The sequence below is a fragment of the Scophthalmus maximus genome, chromosome 5, assembly GCF_022379125.1.
Source record: "Scophthalmus maximus strain ysfricsl-2021 chromosome 5, ASM2237912v1, whole genome shotgun sequence".
Lineage (NCBI taxonomy): Eukaryota > Metazoa > Chordata > Actinopteri > Pleuronectiformes > Scophthalmidae > Scophthalmus > Scophthalmus maximus.
Genome location: NC_061519.1, coordinates 19,133,446 through 19,154,131, shown reverse-complemented (window position 1 = coordinate 19,154,131; position 20,686 = coordinate 19,133,446). Strand labels below are relative to the sequence as shown.

At 42.4% G+C, this 20,686-nt stretch overlaps 1 protein-coding gene across 14 annotated transcripts; it reads right to left on the bottom strand.

The window, feature by feature from the left end:
• Positions 1-1,401: 1,401 nt before the first annotated feature.
• dtna (dystrobrevin, alpha) lies at positions 1,402-20,362 on the bottom strand. Of its 14 annotated transcripts, none has more exons than XM_035634865.2 (24): positions 20,021-20,362; positions 15,764-15,831; positions 14,986-15,066; positions 14,675-14,888; positions 14,243-14,328; positions 13,622-13,776; positions 13,424-13,529; positions 12,627-12,793; positions 12,295-12,419; positions 11,733-11,741; positions 11,227-11,310; positions 10,974-11,042; positions 9,481-9,576; positions 8,451-8,532; positions 7,965-8,059; positions 6,574-6,687; positions 6,266-6,362; positions 5,199-5,222; positions 4,422-4,581; positions 4,235-4,324; positions 4,046-4,145; positions 3,258-3,375; positions 3,089-3,127; positions 1,402-2,668 (listed from the first exon to the last, which is right to left on the bottom strand). In XM_035634865.2, the coding sequence occupies exons 2-23, from the start codon at positions 15,828-15,830 to the stop codon at positions 3,110-3,112; spliced, it is 2,157 nt and encodes a 718-aa protein (XP_035490758.2). In that variant the 5' UTR covers position 15,831; positions 20,021-20,362; the 3' UTR covers positions 1,402-2,668; positions 3,089-3,109. The 14 variants fall into 14 exon arrangements, with proteins under 14 accessions (XP_035490758.2, XP_035490755.2, XP_035490756.2 ...); XM_035634862.2 differs by lacking the exon at positions 20,021-20,362 and adding an exon at positions 18,443-18,609; XM_035634863.2 differs by lacking the exons at positions 11,733-11,741; positions 20,021-20,362 and adding an exon at positions 18,443-18,610.
• Between the last annotated feature and the right edge of the window lie 324 nt (positions 20,363-20,686).

Genomic DNA, 20,686 nt, shown 5'->3' with positions numbered 1-20,686 from the left:
AATCACGCGTTGATGCGTTGATCGGTCATCACTTGAGACAGCTGAGCTCCCAGTGTAGCGCGGTGACGTTTGACTTTTCTTCCTAATGGATGGATGAATGAATAATAATGAGCGATATACAGGCCATAATTTTAAACTGTACTTAAGTAAAAGCATGTCAGTAGGCGACACAAAAAAATTATCACTTTTCTCTGTCAGGATTATGCATTTGTTAGGTTTATTATAAATAATTGCCCCCCGCCCCCCAATCCCTGAAAATCATGAAATTGACCCTCACCCATACCCCCAAACATATTCTAAATATATCATATAATTGACGATAAATAGTTAATAATTGATTTTATTGCTCATCGTGTGCCAGCCACAAAGTTACTTGAGAGTAGCACGTGATAGCTCTATGCCTATTTTGAAATAATGAATGCTGCTGCATTTGTGGATGTGTGGCTCTGTAAAATTGAAATTATGTATAGTGATGGCATATATGTATTTAGATATAATGTTATAAAAACAAATTGGCAATCATTTCAATGGTCAGTTCTTTGTTACAGTGGTTAAATCGGGCAAAAATGGACCAAAACATCTGTCGGAAAAAAATGATGCCATATTGAGCTTATTGGATTTCTTTGGCTTTTTCATGTCACTCTCTTTTTCTTGTGATGGCTTTCAGTTCGTACATCCCTTTTGGGAGAGAAACTCGAGATCTAATGTGACAGAAGGCTTTCCTTTTGTTCTTTTAATCATCCGAATACAATTCTATGCAACTGGTTTGTACGGAGGGAAATACAATGCACAGTGTGACGTTCAGTCGCTCACACAGCTGCACTCCTCCTCTTTTAACACCAGGGTGCAGTCATGCACTGGAGAAAAGACAAAAGACATCTCCATGAGGCTTGGTATGAAATTCATCACTGTTAGAGCAGCTTGCTAGCTGTGCTGAGCACGTCGCCAACATCAGACCAGATAAAGAACATAGTGTCAATTTGTCATGTCTCCATGTGGCAGTTATATAGAAGTCTGATGATGGATGATGTGGGTCGATCAGAAATACTGTCTTTGAATGTTTAAAGGACAGGCATGTATTGATTGCTTTTGATTGCTAAAAGTACTAAACATTATAATTATAAACCTCTTATTGGTTTATTCATATGCTGATAACACTGCCTGAGCCTGAGAGCAAAATTCTCCTTCTTATATCCACATGAATGGGAGATTCAGAGCCGGATGGCTGCTTTTATGTTACCTCAGATGGTGGGTCTGTGTGATGAATTATAGACAATAGGTTGAGGGCAGCCAACAGTGCATTTATGACAGATAATAAATGTGCACTGCCAAACCAAGCCAATTGAAGTGTGCCGTTCTGGAATGGAAAAAGAAAGAGAAAAAGGAGTTCATAGGCAAAAATTGTGATATTGTGTCAACACTTTATTATGCATCACCACCATGCAAAATCACTGCTATGAACTTGCTCAAAAATCAAACTAGATATATTTCACACATTTATGACTTTAGATTGGCTTGCCACTTTTTTTTTTCTTCTTTCAAAGTGACTGAGTAAAGTTTTCACGCACACTCCGGAAATACATCTCGAGTGTGTATTTTAGTGTGCAAGTCATGCACAGATTTGTGTGAGAGCACTGACACAAGCTAACGAAGCAATGGCGAATGATCTAAAATTCAAACTTAATTCGTAAACCACTGATATTAAACACAATTTGTTCAATGCCCTTACCAGTGTAAACCTTTGAATATGAGCCAGTTGGAAGTCTTTGTGTTACAGCTTGTGTTTTAAGACACTCTCAGCCCATCTACAACTTAGGTTTAATTGACCACTTATATGTAGTGTACATATTTGCAGACCAAAAGACCTTCCCAGCATCAGATTAATGAGTTTAATCTCATTTTTCCAGCGAACACATCGAGCATTGCTGCAGAGCAGGTTGTGTTGTTAGCTACATGCTGCATTGACAGTTGGAATGAACTCTTTTAAGAGGCCATCCAATCAGCTATGGCAGTGTGCATTATTATAACTAATGTATCAAATAAAACAAACTCATCTGATCAATAGCAGTCGCACTGCTCCAAAACCAAGTCAAAACTAAAAAAACAATACAATAGCCACTTGACAGCAACATTAAGAAACCCATGGAACAGTGATAAAATCACTACCAGGCCAGAGTTATACATTTACAAAAGATTGCAGATGGTATCATCAAAAACCTCAGCTCCAACGTAATCTCAAGTTCCTAAAATAAAGCAGATGACAAACAAATTATTAAACCTGATTCGCTTTTTTTTTTTTTTTTAAACTCAGAAAGACGAGAATTTGAAGGAATCATCTTTGCCACCCCGTACGAACAGTGCGGTTGTACATTGGCGAGACAACTCATATAAAAAGGACACAAATTAAGAACAAATTCCCCAAATCATGTGTTTTTTTTATGGCACCTGTGGTATCGTAGACAGCTCAGTAATTAATCTCTTTACATCAGCTCACAGTATTACTTTAAATATGTGGTTGGTTAAAAATATATATCTTTACGTAAATGTTTTCTGTGGTTGGATTTAGCAATTTTTTTTCAATTCAAATTCTTCACTCCTTCAGTGTACCGTCGGCCCAGTGTCGTCCAGTCCAGTGTCTTCTACTATTGTTGCTTTTCATATTGCTCACCTGTAAAGAATACAACACGTTTGTTATTAACAGCAGGATATAAGGGGAGTGGTCCCACTGTATAGCAAAGAAAGTCCCAAGTTTGTTCACACAAACATTAATATTCCATTTATATTTCAGAAACCTGGATGAGCGTTGATCCTGGTTTTGAGAAACCTGATCATGTTACCTTGACTACTTCATTATAAGGACTACTGTCACAGCTTGACACTTTGTCCAGGTTTCTCATCACTGTCTGATTCGGGTGAAGTTCTCGTAGTAGTTTGCCAGTTAAACAAATTACATAACACTGACTGTAAGGATGGCCAACACATAACTACATCAGTAATATAGAGATACCTTTTATTGTTGCTCCCATCTTTAATTACCACACCACAGTTGACAAAGTCTTGCAAACAGGCTGAGTTTTCAGAAACTTACCGGTCACATGGACTGACGCGGTTACTGCTGCAGAGTCACCTGTACCACAACACGAACGCCACCACAGCACATACAGCAGTTTAGAATTAAGAGACTGACGAGGAGAAATTATATCGTTCAAAACACGCACTAATGCGACTTTCTTTTTTTGGTTTCCTTCCAGTCTCACCATGCACGTTTTGTCAGGCTCCTGCCTGTGCTTCATTAGCTCGTCCAACTTCAGCTCGTCCTCCAGCTGCTGCTCCAGATCGTTCTCAAAGCTCTCCTCCTCTGCAGCCCTGGCCCTCCTACAACAGGCGAACATGAGAAAAGATGGATGGCGTAGCTGGAAACTTGGGGTATAAGACTGTGTCCAATAGATCTCCTATAACAACCATTCCATTGGATTCAGTGGTTTACAGTGGTTTATGGAAATGTACATGGCCCTATGTATAAACTATTATCCTCACATATCTGTATGGAACAAAGCAACATATAAGGCTGGGAACAGAGTAAATGAACTGTCAGGAGGAAGGGGTTAAGGGAGCCAAAGCAGCTTCTCGGGTAAAGCAGTAACAATGGATGAACTGGAAAAGTGAAGATGTAGACACTAATTATAAAGAGTTTTGTATTTGAAGTGTTTGATGGTTCACTCAAGAACCGTAATCTATTCCTTTCTTTGTCTCATTTTCATGTGGACGTTTCACCTCTCATCCAAGAGGCTTCTTCAGTTCTAACTAAACATGAATTCAGACATGAACTCTGGAAAATGTCCCAAAAATTGGGTCAGGACATTACCCAGAATTTCTTCAGGTATGACGAATGCTGCAGCAGATTGTCTGAGTCAGACGCGTTCACAACAGCAGGAACATTCAGGAGAGGGCTGGCGCCTGAGTAGAGCATCCACTCCACTCAAAAGTTATTTATATTATTTCTTGTATACTCCTTGTTGATGACATAAGTACATCTTATAAGAACCTTGGTCTATAGGCGATGAAAGGATCCGAAGAGTTTGTGGCTAACAGGTCTCCACGCCCATAGTCTGAATCCACAGTGCTCTCAGTCTCACTTCCACCTTCTGTAGAAAAAAAATGAAATAAAAGAGAGATCGGCTGATGTATACAATGTCAGGAAGACATATGTGAGCTCTTTTGGATTCATTTTTACCCGAATTGAGTTCCTTGACCAGTGACGACATCGTGTTGGTGATGGAGTCCGCAGCAATGAGCAGGTCATTTCTCAGATTTCTCCTTGGACCTTCAAAATAAACAAACAAGTAAAGGTAATATTGAAGCGTGATTACGTACAACTTCCAACATAGCCAAATGCATGCTCATGTGTTCGAGTGTGTTACCCTGAGCGAAGGCCTCCTGTACATCCCCTCCCACGCCCATGAGTGAGTCCTGAGGTGTGTGAGTGGGGGTCGTGCCGGCAGAGTCCGAGTGGATTGGTGTGGGGATCGGTCGGTTGATGGTGTGGCCAGGGGACGAGCGTGGAGAGCCGGGACCCTGAGTCTGCAACACACAGAGACAGTTTTGGTGTCGTGCCACTGTGTTGTTTGGGGAGAAAACCATGCAATAACAACAAGTCTGTGAAAAAATATATAATATAATCTGAATTAAAAAGTTTCTTATTAAGGCAAACACAACAAGCAATGTGCCAAATGATTAATAATCCTTCTCAGGGCTTAAAACACATCAAAGACACCTCACTTAAACCCCCAAAAAGCATCTTAATAGTTTTAGTGAGACTTCTAAGAGCCCATATGTCCTAAAAGTACACCACAGTAGCTTTGTAAGCAAAACACATGACACGCATGTTAGAAATGTGCAGAATGTGAAGTCTTCTGTGTTTACTTTAATCACAGAATCTTTTTAAATACTTAACATGCTGTTAAAACAGATCTTTCTCCCTAAAAGCTATTCCAATTATTCCCACAAACCAAACCACAAATAGTTTTTTTGTCTGGTTTGTATTTCCAAAATGTGTGGGGGGAAAAATTTACATTTTTCTCTTTCGTTTTTAAAGGAAAACGAAAGATAAAAGTTTCATCCAACAACAGCAAAGTATTAATTTCAAACATGCTTCCAAGTTTGCGTCTCTCTCTTTGCCTCTGAGCTTTCACACTTACGGCTTGTTTCCGTTTCTCCTCCAGCTGAAAAACAATATTTTATGGCTCATGAAACAAAAACCATTGCATTGAGCATTTCTGAATGTCGTCCAGGTTGTGACGAGCATGTGGCTTCATCATACAAGTTAAATGGATTAACAATGATCTTTTTAGGCCAGTTAGACTGATATCATCCCCATATAAGCCAATATAGTAAGCAGTTTATTATGGCTTTGAGGAACTACAGCAGAAGATATTCTAACCTTTCAGCTCATCCTTCTTAGAGGGAGGGTTGACATGTCCTGTAATCTATAACGGAGCATAATCCCAAACTCTGCATCCTCTTCTAGAATTGTCTGTCTGAGCTCTTTGAGATACATGAACATATCTAGTCAATGCCTCATTTCACTCAGAGTAACAGACATTTATGTGAGAGGATACGTTCAATTGATTGATCATTTATTTGATTCTTTACTCAACCAGAGATTAAAATACAGGATTAGAGTCTGTTGTCACTCTAAAAGACTTTGAAACACACTATACAACAACTAAATAATTATTTTCTTTTTTTCTGTTATCAAATCTGATGAAAATATGATAACAGTAAGACAGACTTTAATTCGGAATCCTTATTTATCATCTTTAGATAACGCTCTTTGATTAAATATGTGAATATATACCTTGTTTTTTCAAGATCAGAAAAAAGGGCGCCCTCTAATGGATATTCTGGGGAATTTCTCACGTTCCCCTCATCTGTAAAGTGCAGTGTTTGCTTTACATTAGCTGGAGTGATCAGCCACAGCTGGGAGGAAGTGTATTACAAGCAACATTCATCATCGGGCTATATTGTCTACCACCTGCATCAATATACAAAGGAAAACATGCCAAGGCAAAGTACATGCCCGTGTGGTATCGGATTAACATGCAAACTTGAACTGCAACATAATTTATACTTGGCAAGTAAAAAAAAAAAAAAAAACTACTTTTGTTCCCCACAGGGATTTGTCTTCCTTCAGTAATCACGAAGGCGACTTCATCTGTATGTGACTCCTGTGCAGTGAAAGAGATGAAAGACACGTCTGTGGTACCTTGAGAAGCATCATTAGCTGCTCCAGCTGCACCATGAGTTCCCTGCGACTCTCCTGCAGACTAGACATTCTTTGTTCAAGCTCATCTTTGCGTTGCCTATCAGAGGAAACGAGTTGTACAGTGTGATGATGACACCGTAATGTCATGTCAATGGGAAAATAAAACAAGAAACAGTGTTACGAGCATCTGCTGTTTTCTAACATATGTTGTTCATTTGCTATGTAAAAACACAAAGAGTTTTGCATTCGAAGCGTAAGTGTTAACACGCACTGCAGTGGGATGGATGGATGAAGGCAGCAGGAGTTACCTGAGAAGACGTAGCTCAGCCAGCAGAGTGGGGTTCTGCTGACCCTTGTCAGGAGGCGGCTGGGAGGCCTCCTCATGCTGGACGCGCAGCCGCTGGATTTCCTGCAGGATTTCTCTGTGATAGACATAAAACATATGCAAGTACAAGACCAGATTATCATTTCTAACATGCTTTGATCTTTGACCCCAGGTGAAGGAAGGCATAAAACACGGGCAAAAGACATTTTGCTACAAACCTGATATAACAGACTTTTTGAGGCCACTTCGGCTATTAACTAAGTCATTAATACAATTAGCAGATACTTTGTTTTCATTACAAAAATACTCAGTTAAATAACTTTTTATCCTATATATTTTTGAAACAGATTCATACTATATTCATACTACAGCTGGCGTATGTCCTGTATGTTCACCAGCTAGTCGCTAACTGTCGTTTGGCTCTGGACAGGTAGGGTACAGCGATGTTTTGTCGGAGCTTGCTGCACACAGCTGCCTGCTGCTACTGGAAACCATATAGGCAGACGGATAGATAGATACTTCATTGATCCCGAGGGAAATTAGGCATCGAGTGGGTTATATGACAGTTACAAAGAGAAGCAGCACACAGACATACAAATTGGGGAGATGAGATTAAAATGAGAGTCGTGACCACACTATGAAAGCACTGAGACACTACAGGCCTTCTTCATGCGGACATTTTGACTTGTCGAAGTGGGAAAAAGTTACGAATAACATTAACCATGGATCTGTTCTATTCAAGTGTCCCAGTAAGTCATGAGAGTGAGCCAGCATAAACAACACCAGGACACTGAAAGTGAGGCAGCTAAATGGAATTCAGACATCATTAATTTTATTATATACACCTATGCCTTTTCTCACTGTGACTTGTCAAAATGTCCTCTGCGTATAAAGGCCTATAAAACACCACAGATCTACAGAAAAAGGAAAGTCGGGTGATAATTCTGTCATATACAAGCAGTGATCCACTGCTGCTATAAAAACATTGCTTATATATCAGAATTTTTTTGCCTTCTCCGTGGTTTCACTTGTTATTTAGTGATCCGAATTTAATGTTTACATGTGCTGTAACGTTCTTTGTTACTTCTAATAAGTTAAAGTTAAGTCTTATCTGCTTCTTGTTTTTCTTATCCTACTTCATTATTTGCCACTTTGCACAAAATGTTCCATACAATTAACAACCCCATCTTACTTGACCACTATTTATTGGTCTACCTTTTTTTTAAAAATATATACAAGTAGTTTCCTTCTAGAAAATGTTAATGTTTGGCAAGGAAATTATTAAATTATCAAAATAATAATAATATGAATGTGCTTTTAGTCTGAGACAGACTCAGAATAGAACTGAACAGTATCAAGGCAGTCATCCCTGACCTGTTTTTGCTCTCGAGCTCAGCAATGAGCTGCCGCTGCTGTTTGTTGGCATCCAGAGAGCAGGGGAGGTCTGTGGGGATGCGCTGCTGTTGAGCCTGTTGGTGAAAACAAGCAGGAGACATCACGTGACCAGGCTTTACCTCTGGATGATGTCATCCGCTGCCTTATCTCATATCTCGGGGGGGGGGGGGGGGGGGACACACAAAACGGTTAAGTCACTAGACATCCATCAAGACCTGATCAGAGGATAAACTGGCACACATGTCTGCTTAGAAAAGATCACCACCTGTAAATCCCTTTTTCATCTTAGCTCTAAAAAGGACAGAAACCCCCTAAGGTAGAGTAGCAGAATACGTTAAACCCTTTTCTCATCAAGGACAGATTTTGGGCTTTCAACACCGATAAAAGATGCCATGATATGATGTCTGCAATAAATGTCATATATATATATATATATATATATATACATATAAATATATATCTCACCGCAGCATCAGCAGCCAGTCTAGCAGCATAACGGGCGATGAGACTGTGCTCTTCATCTTGATGGTTGCTGCTCTCTAGCAAACTGAACAAGAGGAAAATAGAGATGAGAGTCACGTCATGACACAGTTAATAATACACAGCAACAGAGATATAAGATATGCAGGGGTAAAAAAAAAAGAAGAAGCAAAAATCCATAAAAGTTTATTTTGTTCAAGTGTCTGATTAATCGGAAAAGTTTTCCTCAGACAGCAGAAGAGAAAAGATCTCTGTGTGTGTGAGATCTTTTCTTAATATGATAGATGGTATTTAAACACACACACACACACACACACACACACACACACACACACACACACACACACACACACACACACACACACACACACACACACACACACACACACACACACACACACACACACACACACACACACACACACACACACACACACACACACACACACACACACACACGTCACATTTCAACTAAGGAAATAAGCATCAATGCTTCACACGGGAGATAATATGCTATATTGCTATTAATACACAGCATTTACGAGATCAAACATACCAAACACATCTCAGAGATTATGGAGGCTGTCAAATCTGAGGAAAACAGCAGCTACAAGTGTTTAAAGCACTTGGTACCAATTACATAAATAATCTGCCCTGAGCATTTGGAGTAATATACTGTGAGAAATGACTAGGACAAGACTATTTCTTGTTTTTTTCTTTCACAAATTTGCTATCAAACACAACAACATGGACATGACATGACTGACACAAGTGTTACATCTAATCTATTATGATCGCTGGATACCATTTTGGATACAAATCAGTCAGGAAAACAAAAGCTGAATGGCAACAATGTGTTGACAGAAGTGTCAAGGTGGAAGGGAAACAATTCTGACAACATGCGGAGTTAGGACTGTAACATCAGGGGAAGGACTGCTATGACTGCGAAGTGGCCGCTCAGCAGGGCACATCGTTTCCACTGGTGCTTAGCAAACACCGCCGCACACCGACTAACCATGATTTGGTGTTGTTTTGGAGCAGATTCACATAGAGGCCAATCAGAACATGTTCGTCAGCAAGTCTATCAGCAACATCGAGGTTGTAGTTCAACCTGGAACAAGTGCAGGGGTTTCACAGGACACAAAACAGAACGTTACACAGGTGACAACAGAGGTACAAGGGATAAGGGGGGGGGGGGCTGAGAGAGACAACAACAAAAGAGAAGAGGAGGAGAGTGGCTGAAAAGCAGCCTTTCATGGGTGACTAGAGAGAAACAAGGGCATATTATGTTCGGGAGAGACAGCGTCGGTGAAGGCTGGGAGCAGGATTAAGGACATGCCTGTGAACTCTATGAGCTGCATGCGCTGCTTACGTTCCGCAAGCATCAAACACTGTGAGCTCTATTATTAAAACTATTGAAAGTCATTATATCTAAGTCAAACGTTCAGCCCCCAAGTTATATCAAGCCTGCAGTCTTGAGGCATTCCACCTGACAGAGAGCCTGATGACACAGCAGGCCCATCTACACCTGCGACACGGTACTAGCTGTCAATCACACAGTATCCACACCCCACTGCATACCGGCCTTTATCGTCCACTAGACTCTAAATGGGATCATAATTTACTAAATTAACATTTGACTATGTCCATTTTTAAATACAGTCTAGCTCACTGTTTTTGGAGCTTGACCAACATTAGCAGATACAAGTCAGGGTATCTCGGCATCACCCTGATTTGATTTTGACAAAATCTTACAGTCTTACAACTTCAGTCAACTCTTCAGTCACTGTTGTGCAAAAACTAGCCAGTCGACTTCCAAAGGGCACATCACCTGAAAGCCCTGCACTATAGTGTAGTTTCTCAGCCCGTGCAGACACCAGCTGCTGTGTCAGATGCTCTGACATTTACGCCGGGAACAACCTGTAGACCACCAATCACTCATCACATCATCTGTATGCTTTTATATAAGTTATGAAAGGGAGCTGTGTTCCCTTCAGAAACACCGTCTTCATCAAATGCAGGTGCAGCGCAAAGATTTTTTTTTTTCACTGGAAAAATCCGGATCAACTATACTTTTATTATTTCCAAAATAAAACATAGACAGCAACTGGGAAAAAAGCAAATCCCATTCCATCAAAACAGGTAAATCTATTCATATATATCACTGATGATGAGCTTTGGAATTTAGAGGATTTAGGTGCTGTAACTTCAACACAGATTCTATTAGAAAACTGGCAGTTAGATGTCCCCATTTCTATGTGATTGAAAAGATTATAACAGACACTAAACTAATGGCCAGTGATCTTTATGATGCATGCTTCATCTAGCATCTTTGAAATAGCCCCTCGAGTACAACAATGTAGGCCCCTCTCCAAGAAAGCCGGTTCGTTAATAGTTTCCTTAGGATGACAAGCACTCTGGTTTATGCCCTATGATCATTATCTATATTAGTTCACACATGCATTTGGGCTACAAAAGCATTCTCGAATGCACACCTGTGTCACTTACCCTCTGCCTTTCAACAGGAGAGAAGCGGCTGTAGTCGAGGGCTTTCTTTGCTCAACATCATTATTGTTGCTGTAAGGCAAGCCATTTACATTCAGCGCCGGGAAACCACAAAAAAGCATGGTGTCTCACACACACGCATGCGCGCAGTGTGGGTCACAGAATCTACAGGACACGGGGCCTTCAGGGAGCATGTCAAACTAAAAAGATCTGTTGTAAAATCCAGGACATCCATTGTTGCTGCTCTTGTACTCACTTTTTGGTGGAGTAAGGATTCCCTGACGTCGGCATGGAGTGGGAGAGTGAGTAGTCATTGGTGGCGTTCACTGGTCTCGGTGGCCTGGAGGGGAAACAAACATCAGTCATTTTATAAAAAAATTATGAAAACATTGTTTATGTTCTAGAGAAAGAAAAATGGCGCTGCCTTTTTCATTTGCTCTTTGTTCCTTCATTGTAGTGTATTGCAAGCGGATTACTTGTGAATGACCATTTCGGGACATAACTTTCTGAACATGTAACAGAACGTGGAAACAAAGTGGGACACAATTAGTCAACAATGAAAACATGCGGTGGACTGAGGAACGGGCGTCCGGATTAACAATCACAGCAAGTGCTCATATAGAAACCAATGATAGACACTGACAGTACACAAGGAGGGACGGCACTACGGTTAGCACAATGAGCCCAGAGGATGTGACTCTGACAAAATGTACTGTACAAAAACACATTTGGTCGTGTGTTAAATAATTGAAACAAACTCACCATGTGTCTCTATTTCGAGGAAGGTAGAGAACAAGGACAGGGGTGAAAATAATATATTACAAGAGGCTCAGGAGTTCAAATCCTATACTACATGTAAAGAGGTTGTAGTCATTATAAAAATACAAGAACAAGGAGGAAATTAACATTTCTCAAGTGGGAGTGGGATGAACATAGACAAAGATAATACTGTAGTTCTTAGCAGCGGAAGTGACTTTTTTTGTTCCAATACCCAATTCAGCCTTTAATAAACAGCACCAGTGTGTGTCAAAGTCTGTGTGGGTGTAGGCGTTTGTTTCATTATTCATAAGAAAACACAAAACATCAGTCAAGGGAAAGGTAGTAGCCGCACAACAGACAATCATTCCCAAGGCTATAATGAAGGCTCGTCGATCAGTTGTGCCAATACTTCAGACTTAGACGCAGCTACAGGATAAATATCAGCGGAGGTTTGAAATCAGGCATTTCAACATCTGACATAGAAATCAGGGAACCCTGAAATAAGAGACCTCCCTCTGTTTCTGTATTGTAGCGAAAAAAAGGAAAGAAGGAAAAATGAACTCACACAATATGAGCTAGGTTGAGAGGTTTCTCTGGCATTTCCAGAAACATGGGGTGAAGTGGCTCTCTGCTGGATGCACAGCTCAGCGACTTGCTGAGTGCACGGGATAACTTCTTAGCAGGGGATTTCTGGGGGAAACACAGAAGTGGGGGACAAATTCTGAGGACGAAGACGCTCATTTCTTTTTCAAACACACATGGCGTCACGACAGCAACGCCGACGCCTGCATTGAACGTTTGGCGTCCTTACATTGTGGTGAAGCAGAGCGACAATGGCCACAATGACTGGTCCAGTGCAGACACACCTCCCTCAGCCCGCCCCTCTCCCCTCCTTACCCATGACGTGTACTCCTTCATTTGGTGCTGGTTGCTATGGGAACCGCTGGCATGCCCCCTCCAGAAGCAGTCCTGACAGAGCTGGTAATTATGACATTGCTGGCAGCGGTAGCGGAAGCCCATCATACTCTCAGTATGGCAGTAGGAGCACTCGACCGGGTGAAAGACTGCAGGGAGGAGAGGAGGGGTCGCACACGCGCACACACACACACACACACACACACACACACACACACACACACACACACACACACACACACACACACACACACACACACACACACACACACACACACACACACACACACACACACACACACACACACACACACACACACACACACACACACACACACACACACACACACACACACACACACACACACACACACACACACAGCTGTGACAGCAAGCCCAGATATTTTGCACATTGCAGTGAGAAATTCCATTAATTTAAGGACAGATGTGTTGGGATATTGCGCCTGTTCCGATGACACACTTAAATGTTTTACAAATATGCACACATCAAGACAGGCAGCATCACACTGAATAGGTGTAAGGATGTCACAGTGTGTCTTCTGCTCACATGGAGGTGGCTTGTGATGCTGAGTGCATCGCAGTCACGCACAAGCACACACACTCACACACAGGGTGTGTGCTAAGGTGTTTTGCGGTGAATGTTGTGCTTGACTGATTGTGCGTGTTGTGACTCAAGACTAGGATGCGAAGCTGAACTTTACATCCTCCCAGCACCGCTAGCTTTCCCCCAGTTCTACATATTCTGTGTGGCGTCCTACCGTTCTCCACGTTGGCGAGCCGGTGCATGAGCGGCAACCACACCATACACTGAGGGGGCGGGTCTGACATCAACGTATCGAGGAATGTGTTGAGGGAGACCTTTTTCTGTTGACGTTCAGCACAGGGGAGAGTGAGATTCGCCCACAACGTCAATGCTAAAGCAATCGCAGATGCACTGGCGGTCTAAGGGCCCTCACCTGCTGTGCAAAGCAGGTTCTTGCAGCTTGTTCTGTGTAACCAAAGGAGGGTCCCTCAAAAACCGCCATCGGTAATTTGAGAGCCTCCCTCAGAAATTGGTCAAACTGTGAGTACACCAGTATTCCAGAGGAATCTGATATCAGGGAAAAAATATCTGGGAACAATGGAGGGAGACGTTACACAAATGAATCAAACTAATTGCTACCACAGTCGGCTAATTATAACATTACACAATGCAATTATCCCACTTATTTGTGTAAACAAATCAAACAAACGCAGTTATTCAGATCAGATGTTATAATACAACAGCAACAAAGCCCTCCTCCTTTTTTTTTTCTTTCATGAACTGTTGTTGGGGCGCCCACAGATTTTGTAGATTATGTAATAAACGCTGTACTTCAGAAAATGAATAATGACTTCTCCCTCGATAGGCCAGCACTGCTTCTCCTCTTAGGAGTAATAGGCTTAGCAGAAAGACATACAGAAAAACCCCACAACAATAGGTTTGAATTATAAATTCGAATGCAATATATTACTTAGACTTGAAACAATGAACTTTACAATTGCAGATTTCATTTTTCACAATTAAAAGCAAATAAAGGATTTGTTGTGTCGCTTACATCTTAATTTATCCAGAATTTTCCCACCACAGATAGTTGCCAGGGCCATTTTCACAACAAAGACAGATTCCTTGCCATGGCCCTCCCTAAAAAGGATGAAATACATTTTACATTATGGTCATAGACTCTTTTAAATTAAGCCGCTAAGGCCTATGTGGTGTTGCAGCTACAGTCTTATGAATTTAACATTTTTTTAAAGCTTAACTTAAAATTACAGTGATCATCATTTACGTAAAAATTGCTTGATTTGGCTTTAACCCTAATAAAAATACACTTGACACCTGCATGTTGTGACAATATGATTCATTTTAAGGTAAATAGTCTGTATTTTCACTGCAATTAGGCAGACACTTGAGAATCCCACTGCATAGTACATTAGCTCATGGACATGTACACAACCAGCTGCTGACAGTCATGTGACGGGTTACTCACGGGTCGTACGCCGCCAGCAGGAAGTTGAGCAGCAGGCTGATGGACTGCTCCACGTTGATCTGGTGAGTGGTGGGCATGCGTTTATTCAGCTGGTAAAAAATGGTGGACAGGACCATCTCCAGACGAGCCACAGAGAGCTCTGCATTGAGCTCCATGGTGTTGAGCCCGTTCTCTCGGAAAGCCTCGATGACATTCCAGATATCAACCAGATGCACTGGAAAGCAAACGCAGAAACAGCATGGCAACATTTTGTTTCATGGGACAAAAATTTGCACAGTCATGCGGTTAGAAGTACAGAGCATCGCACTCACAGTTGCATTTCTTCTGCACAAATCGGAGTTTGCAGGCTGTTCTGTACGTTGATAAACGTATGGAATCCAAATCCTGGGCCCCTGAGGAAGAATTACTAATTAAATAATGTCAGAAATGGTAACTCTATTTTCCAGGTAAAAATTTAACTTTGGAGTGGGACTGTATGGAGGCCCAGAGTATTCAAGACATACAGGAAATATGTCATTATGGAATAACTGTTATCAATAACTACAGTCCTATTATCAAACAGAAACGACAAACAAAATTAAGCCATTTAAGTATTTGTTCATTTCAACACTTGTCCTGTGTAACAACAAAACATATTCAAAACCTGTTGATAAAAGGTTAAGACTGTGTAGAACTGGGGTTAGAGCGAAAGACTTGGCAGTAGGAAATAAAAAACTTTGATAAGGTGTTACTAATCTCATTAATCAAGGCTCTTTGCCTAAATAGAACATAACCTTTGTAAATGTCTTTAGTAACACCTGTGCTTACGTATGTTTACGTGCCAAAATAGCTGCTGTGAAAAGAATCAATATGAAAAAGGAGAACAAGTTAATAATAATACTTGAGCTGAATTTGAAAACACATCAAATTGTGTATATAGTGTGAGAGCGTGAGTGTCTGTCTGTGTTACAGATCAATCTGCTTGACTCTTGTGGAGACACTTTGTCTTCAGGACATTTGCGTTACATGAAAGTTACAGAGAGGAATTGACCATTTTCATGGTCGTGTGTAAAGCATAGATCACACCGAGCGGTGGCCCGGGGCACTTACTCATCTCAACAAACAGTTGCCTTCTATCTGCCATGTTGTCACCTCTCCACCCGCAGTCTTCAATCATTCTGGTCGGGAAGAGAGAAAGTATCGTCAGAGCCTATTTTCATTATTATCATAACTGTTTTTTCGGGAGCATCACAAAACATTACTGTTAATAATAATAACGCAGCTTCAAAAGACTTGTGAACTCCGATCCCATTGTAGCCGTGCTCTTAGAACATTATGTCCATTTAACAGAATGCAACTCACACGTACATCGAGCCATTGAATTTAAATGATGCATTATTCCTGTAAACACGACTACACTTAAATAATGTCACAGTAGCATGAAACTACAAAAGCGTGATAAGCAAAGCAGGCAACTGCCCAGGGCCCCTGACCTCCAAGGGGCCCAAACACTCCCAAGTTCACAGTGAGGTAATAGAGTTGGGTTTTTTTTTTTTGAAGCACCACCTCACCTCCAGCCTACTCTTATCTTCCGTTTCAAATATGCACAAGGGCCAGGTACGTGATATCATTCTAATAGGCTGGAGCTGTGCATCCCTAGCAAAAGCTCAACATCCTCAGCATAGAAAACATGAAAATACACAGCATTGCTCATGCACTGCAGTGAGAGATTCCCCTCATGAGTGCAACAGGTACCGTTTGCTAAGTGTTGGCCTGGGGAGCACGACTGAGCAACGGATGTTACTCTGAAATCGAATCCATCCAGAATGAGCTTCTGGGGAAATGCTACATGGTTTGATGTGCTGGTGATTAATAGTGCGTCTTTTTTATGTGACCTGTGAATCAACAAATGAATTTAGTTGGCGAAAGATCACTTCTCAGTGAAGGGAGTTTGCCGCTCACACATATGAATCGTGGCGTCTGGTTAGAGAATGCAGGAGGCAGAACACGGCAATGTTTTTTTTTTCATCAACACGCCCACTCGCTGTCCCGGAGATAGTACGCTAACAAATGTGCAGGTAAACGCACTGTGCTCTTATATTCTTTGGTTTTGTATAAAGCCAGACAAACGAACGACATAATTCAAAATGTTAACATGAAGGAAGACAAAAAGCTATTATCACCACCACCAATTCGACATGTGGAGGAATCTGAAGCTGACAGGCCTGCTGTGCCATGTCATGGTTGCTAAACTATGGTTGGACAATTACCTGACTGACTGGTATATGCACAATGAATGAAGTTTGGTAAACAGGGGGCACAATGAGCTATGGTGCCCCACTTTGGGACACGGGCCCATTTGGTCCACAAAGCAGGTTAATTCGGCCCTGGGTGGTGGTGGTGGTGGGGGGGGGGGGGACTTAAGTAAGCAAAGGACAAGACTTTCAAAGGGGCAAAGCAGCAGAGAGAATGCTCACACCATGCCTCGCTGCACAATGTCTGAGGCAATCTAATACACCTAGTCATGTGGTTTGTTGCCATGGCAGCAAAGATCCCAGCCACTCGGTTCGTCAAAACATAGCGCTAGCCCCCCCCCCAACACACACACACACACACACACACACACACACACACACACACACACACACACACACACACACACACACACACACACACACACACACACACACACACACACACACACACACACACACACACACACACACACACACACACACACACACACACACACACACACACACACACACACACACACACACCACTATTGTCACATTACAAATAAGGAAATAAGCAACAATGCTTCACACGGGGAGATAATATGCAAAGTTAGTAGAGCAAAGTTTTGTGTCCTAGTAAGTATCCTCTATGAGGGAACGCTCGATGCGTTGATAGTTCTAAGCCCAGTTACTCATTCCGGGCATGTGGGTCGTACACTTTCCCGAAAGACAATCATTCAGGCATGATATTTCAAGTGACTGTAAGTGGTAGACCTAAATATTATGCTGCAGAGATCCAAGGTGCAGAAATAAGAATGAGCCCGGTGTGGAAAAGGAAAGAAAAAAAACAAAAAACTTTATTCTTTTGCCCTCCTTTCTGTGATTTCAGTCAGTGCAAGCAGTCATGTATGGAGCTCTGTGAATTCTTGAAATTCACTTTAAGAGGGAAAAGATGTGGCTATTAAATTATCCTGGATTTACAGAATCAAGTGCAGCGCTTCAGAAAATCACCCCACACTACAGCATCAAGAGCCACATTACAAAACACGGTAATATGTAAGTAATGGCATATTATCCTTACAAGACAGAACATCCGCGTGAGAACCAAACACGGCTGCATTTTGGGGATCATATTAAAACGCAATGTTGCAAATGACAAGCCTGTAATAACAGAAATAATAAAAACTGGCGATTCATCAGTTAAGGCAATGATGAATACACCAAGTTTTAAATGAATACACAGCACTGTCAGGCCACTGCCCCGCAGCCAGTCGTCCAGTGTCATCTTGAAAGCAAAGATATGCGAGGCCATTCATCACGTACAGAGTGAATGAATGAAAAAGTGTACAAATATAGGACATTTTAAAGATTAACACTGATATCCTTCTCCACATCACAAGCAAACACCTCCCGAGGGCCAGCTCCGTGACCTTCTGCAGTCTGCTCTCAGTCTCGGAAATAACCGAGATTGATACAATCTATCGCAGATATTAAACCAGCAGAAGCCAATAGAAGCTGTGCGATGGCGAAGGGAACAGGATGATCAACATACCTTTCATAAACCACCATGGTTGTACTCCTCCCTTTTCCTGAGCCGAGTTTGCTCTCCCTCTAGAAACACTTGTCCACAACTCACAACACTACAACAAAAGCGGCTCCGAATGGACGGGGCCTGAGAGAAGATATCTGAAATTAGAAACTGTCAGCGAGGATACAGCCTGTGCTGCCTCTATCTTTAACCACAAATGAGAAGGCTCTACATTCTTGTACGGCTTTACTGGCTCCCTAGTTGCGGACCCCAAACCTCATTCCTGGCATGTGCCCAGCAAACATTACTCTCTCTCCGTGGCACTGTCACACTGGCAACATTAAAAAATAAATAAATGCCCTTAAAAGAGCAAATCATCATTTTCCAATTACACGGCAGTGAAAGCCAGTAGGGGCGACACGCTGCCAAAACCAGAGCAAGAGTCAGTCATGCCTCACTATCTTTGGACTTCTGTTGGCCAAAATGATCAACTGCATTTCAGGCCAGCAACAAAAATGTGCCTCATTAGTCGGTTGTTTATATTGCGAAATCTATTTTTGCAGCAGCTCGCTAAAACGTAGTGCTGCTAATGTTTGTCGCCCCTGGTGAACTCGGAACAGATTGTCATGCAACATGTCCAAACACAAGCACTTACTTGAGTTACAGAGCAACCTGTGTTTGGCCGGCTCGGTACAGTAGGCTGCATCGCAGCTGTTGCCTCTGATTGGGCCAGAGTTATTTTTACATCATAAGACCATAAACTACTCTGGCATCCGAATCCCATTCCCTGACAGGAATTTGAAAAAGCTGCACCATTGACTTGACTGGTTAATCAGTTGTTTAGTGCTGTAGTAGATGCTGTGTACAGTGGGTAGTGGAACCGTCTGGTACCAGACTGATGGAGGGCCCTCTGCTCCCTGCCGCCTGCTGACCATGATCACCATGGTTTCGGCTACAAAAAGGCCAAAACCGTTGGGACCGTGACTGTTGAATGAAGAGGGCAGCAGCTACGAATTCTGTGCATGCAGGTGCAATCGATCTGTGCACGACACCGTCAATGAGTTTGTTGCACAAAGTAAGGACGGGAACATTCTATGAAATCACAAAGAAACAGTATCTTTCCCCGTGCAGAATGTGCAATGTTGACTGCCAGCACCAAATAACATTTTGCATTTTAACCAGTTAAGCTTTAAAAGGAGATGTAATCCAGAGCATATAGGTAAAGTCACGCTGCCCCCCTGGACAGGATACGAAAAAACAGCAATATCCCACCACAGAAAACACAGGCCAAAGGTAACCGGGGCAGCGCAATACGGGCAACAGGCATCCGTATGGTCCACGTTCAGCTCAGGCATCAGCTGTCACGCTGGCAGAGAGGCACCAGGACGGACCAGAGACAGCGGCCTCACTGTCACAGAAGCACCGCTCTCTCTGCTACGCGCTCAATCCGCGCACAATGTATCTTTTGATTCCATTGCTCCAAACTTGAAATCGGCAAACTCATGTCACCAGCCGGAGTGACAAAGTAGGTTGAGGTCTCTCTCCTCCTCCTGCGCCCCGAGCCTCTGGCGGCTGCAGCGGCGCACTTGGCACAAGACTTACCAGTATGTGTTTTTCGAGGCATGTCATGCGACATCACTGTTTTCTTTCTCTCTCTCTCTCTCTCTCTCAACGAGGAAACCGACCGCCTTGTTGCCAGGGTCCTGCGCTGCGCTGCGCTGCGCTGCGCTCAGGGCTTCTCCGGTGTGGGCCGGCGCATCGCTGCACGACGCGGCCGCTCTTGTGCCGCTCTCTCGCCGCAGCGGAGCTCGTGTTGTGGAAAATTATTTTTTTTCTTCTTCTTCTTCTTCTTTTTTTTTCTTTTTTTCCGGGCGGCGCACAGTGGGGGCTGAGGCGAACACAGACGGCGTCCACCTCCAGTGTGTGGCCCGCACGATGACGTAATGCGGGATCTCTTCGCTTGCGTCAGTGCGGTCACGGCTGCAAAATGTTCGATGCTAAACATCAACACAGACAAAAGTAATCAGGCAAAACGGGAGGAACGAACAGATGTATGCATCCTGCAGATGGAAAGACACGATCATTTTGTACTTTGATTATTTGTTTCTGGTGTTTATGTGACTCGGGGGGGGGGGGGGGGGGGGGGATGACGTCATGCAGTAAAAACAAGTACATCTTTGTGAATGAAAAGCATAGCCACCAAATAACTATATTAGTACGATTACTTGTAATGGAGGGTATTTTGATCATATTGCTGAGTGCAGGAAA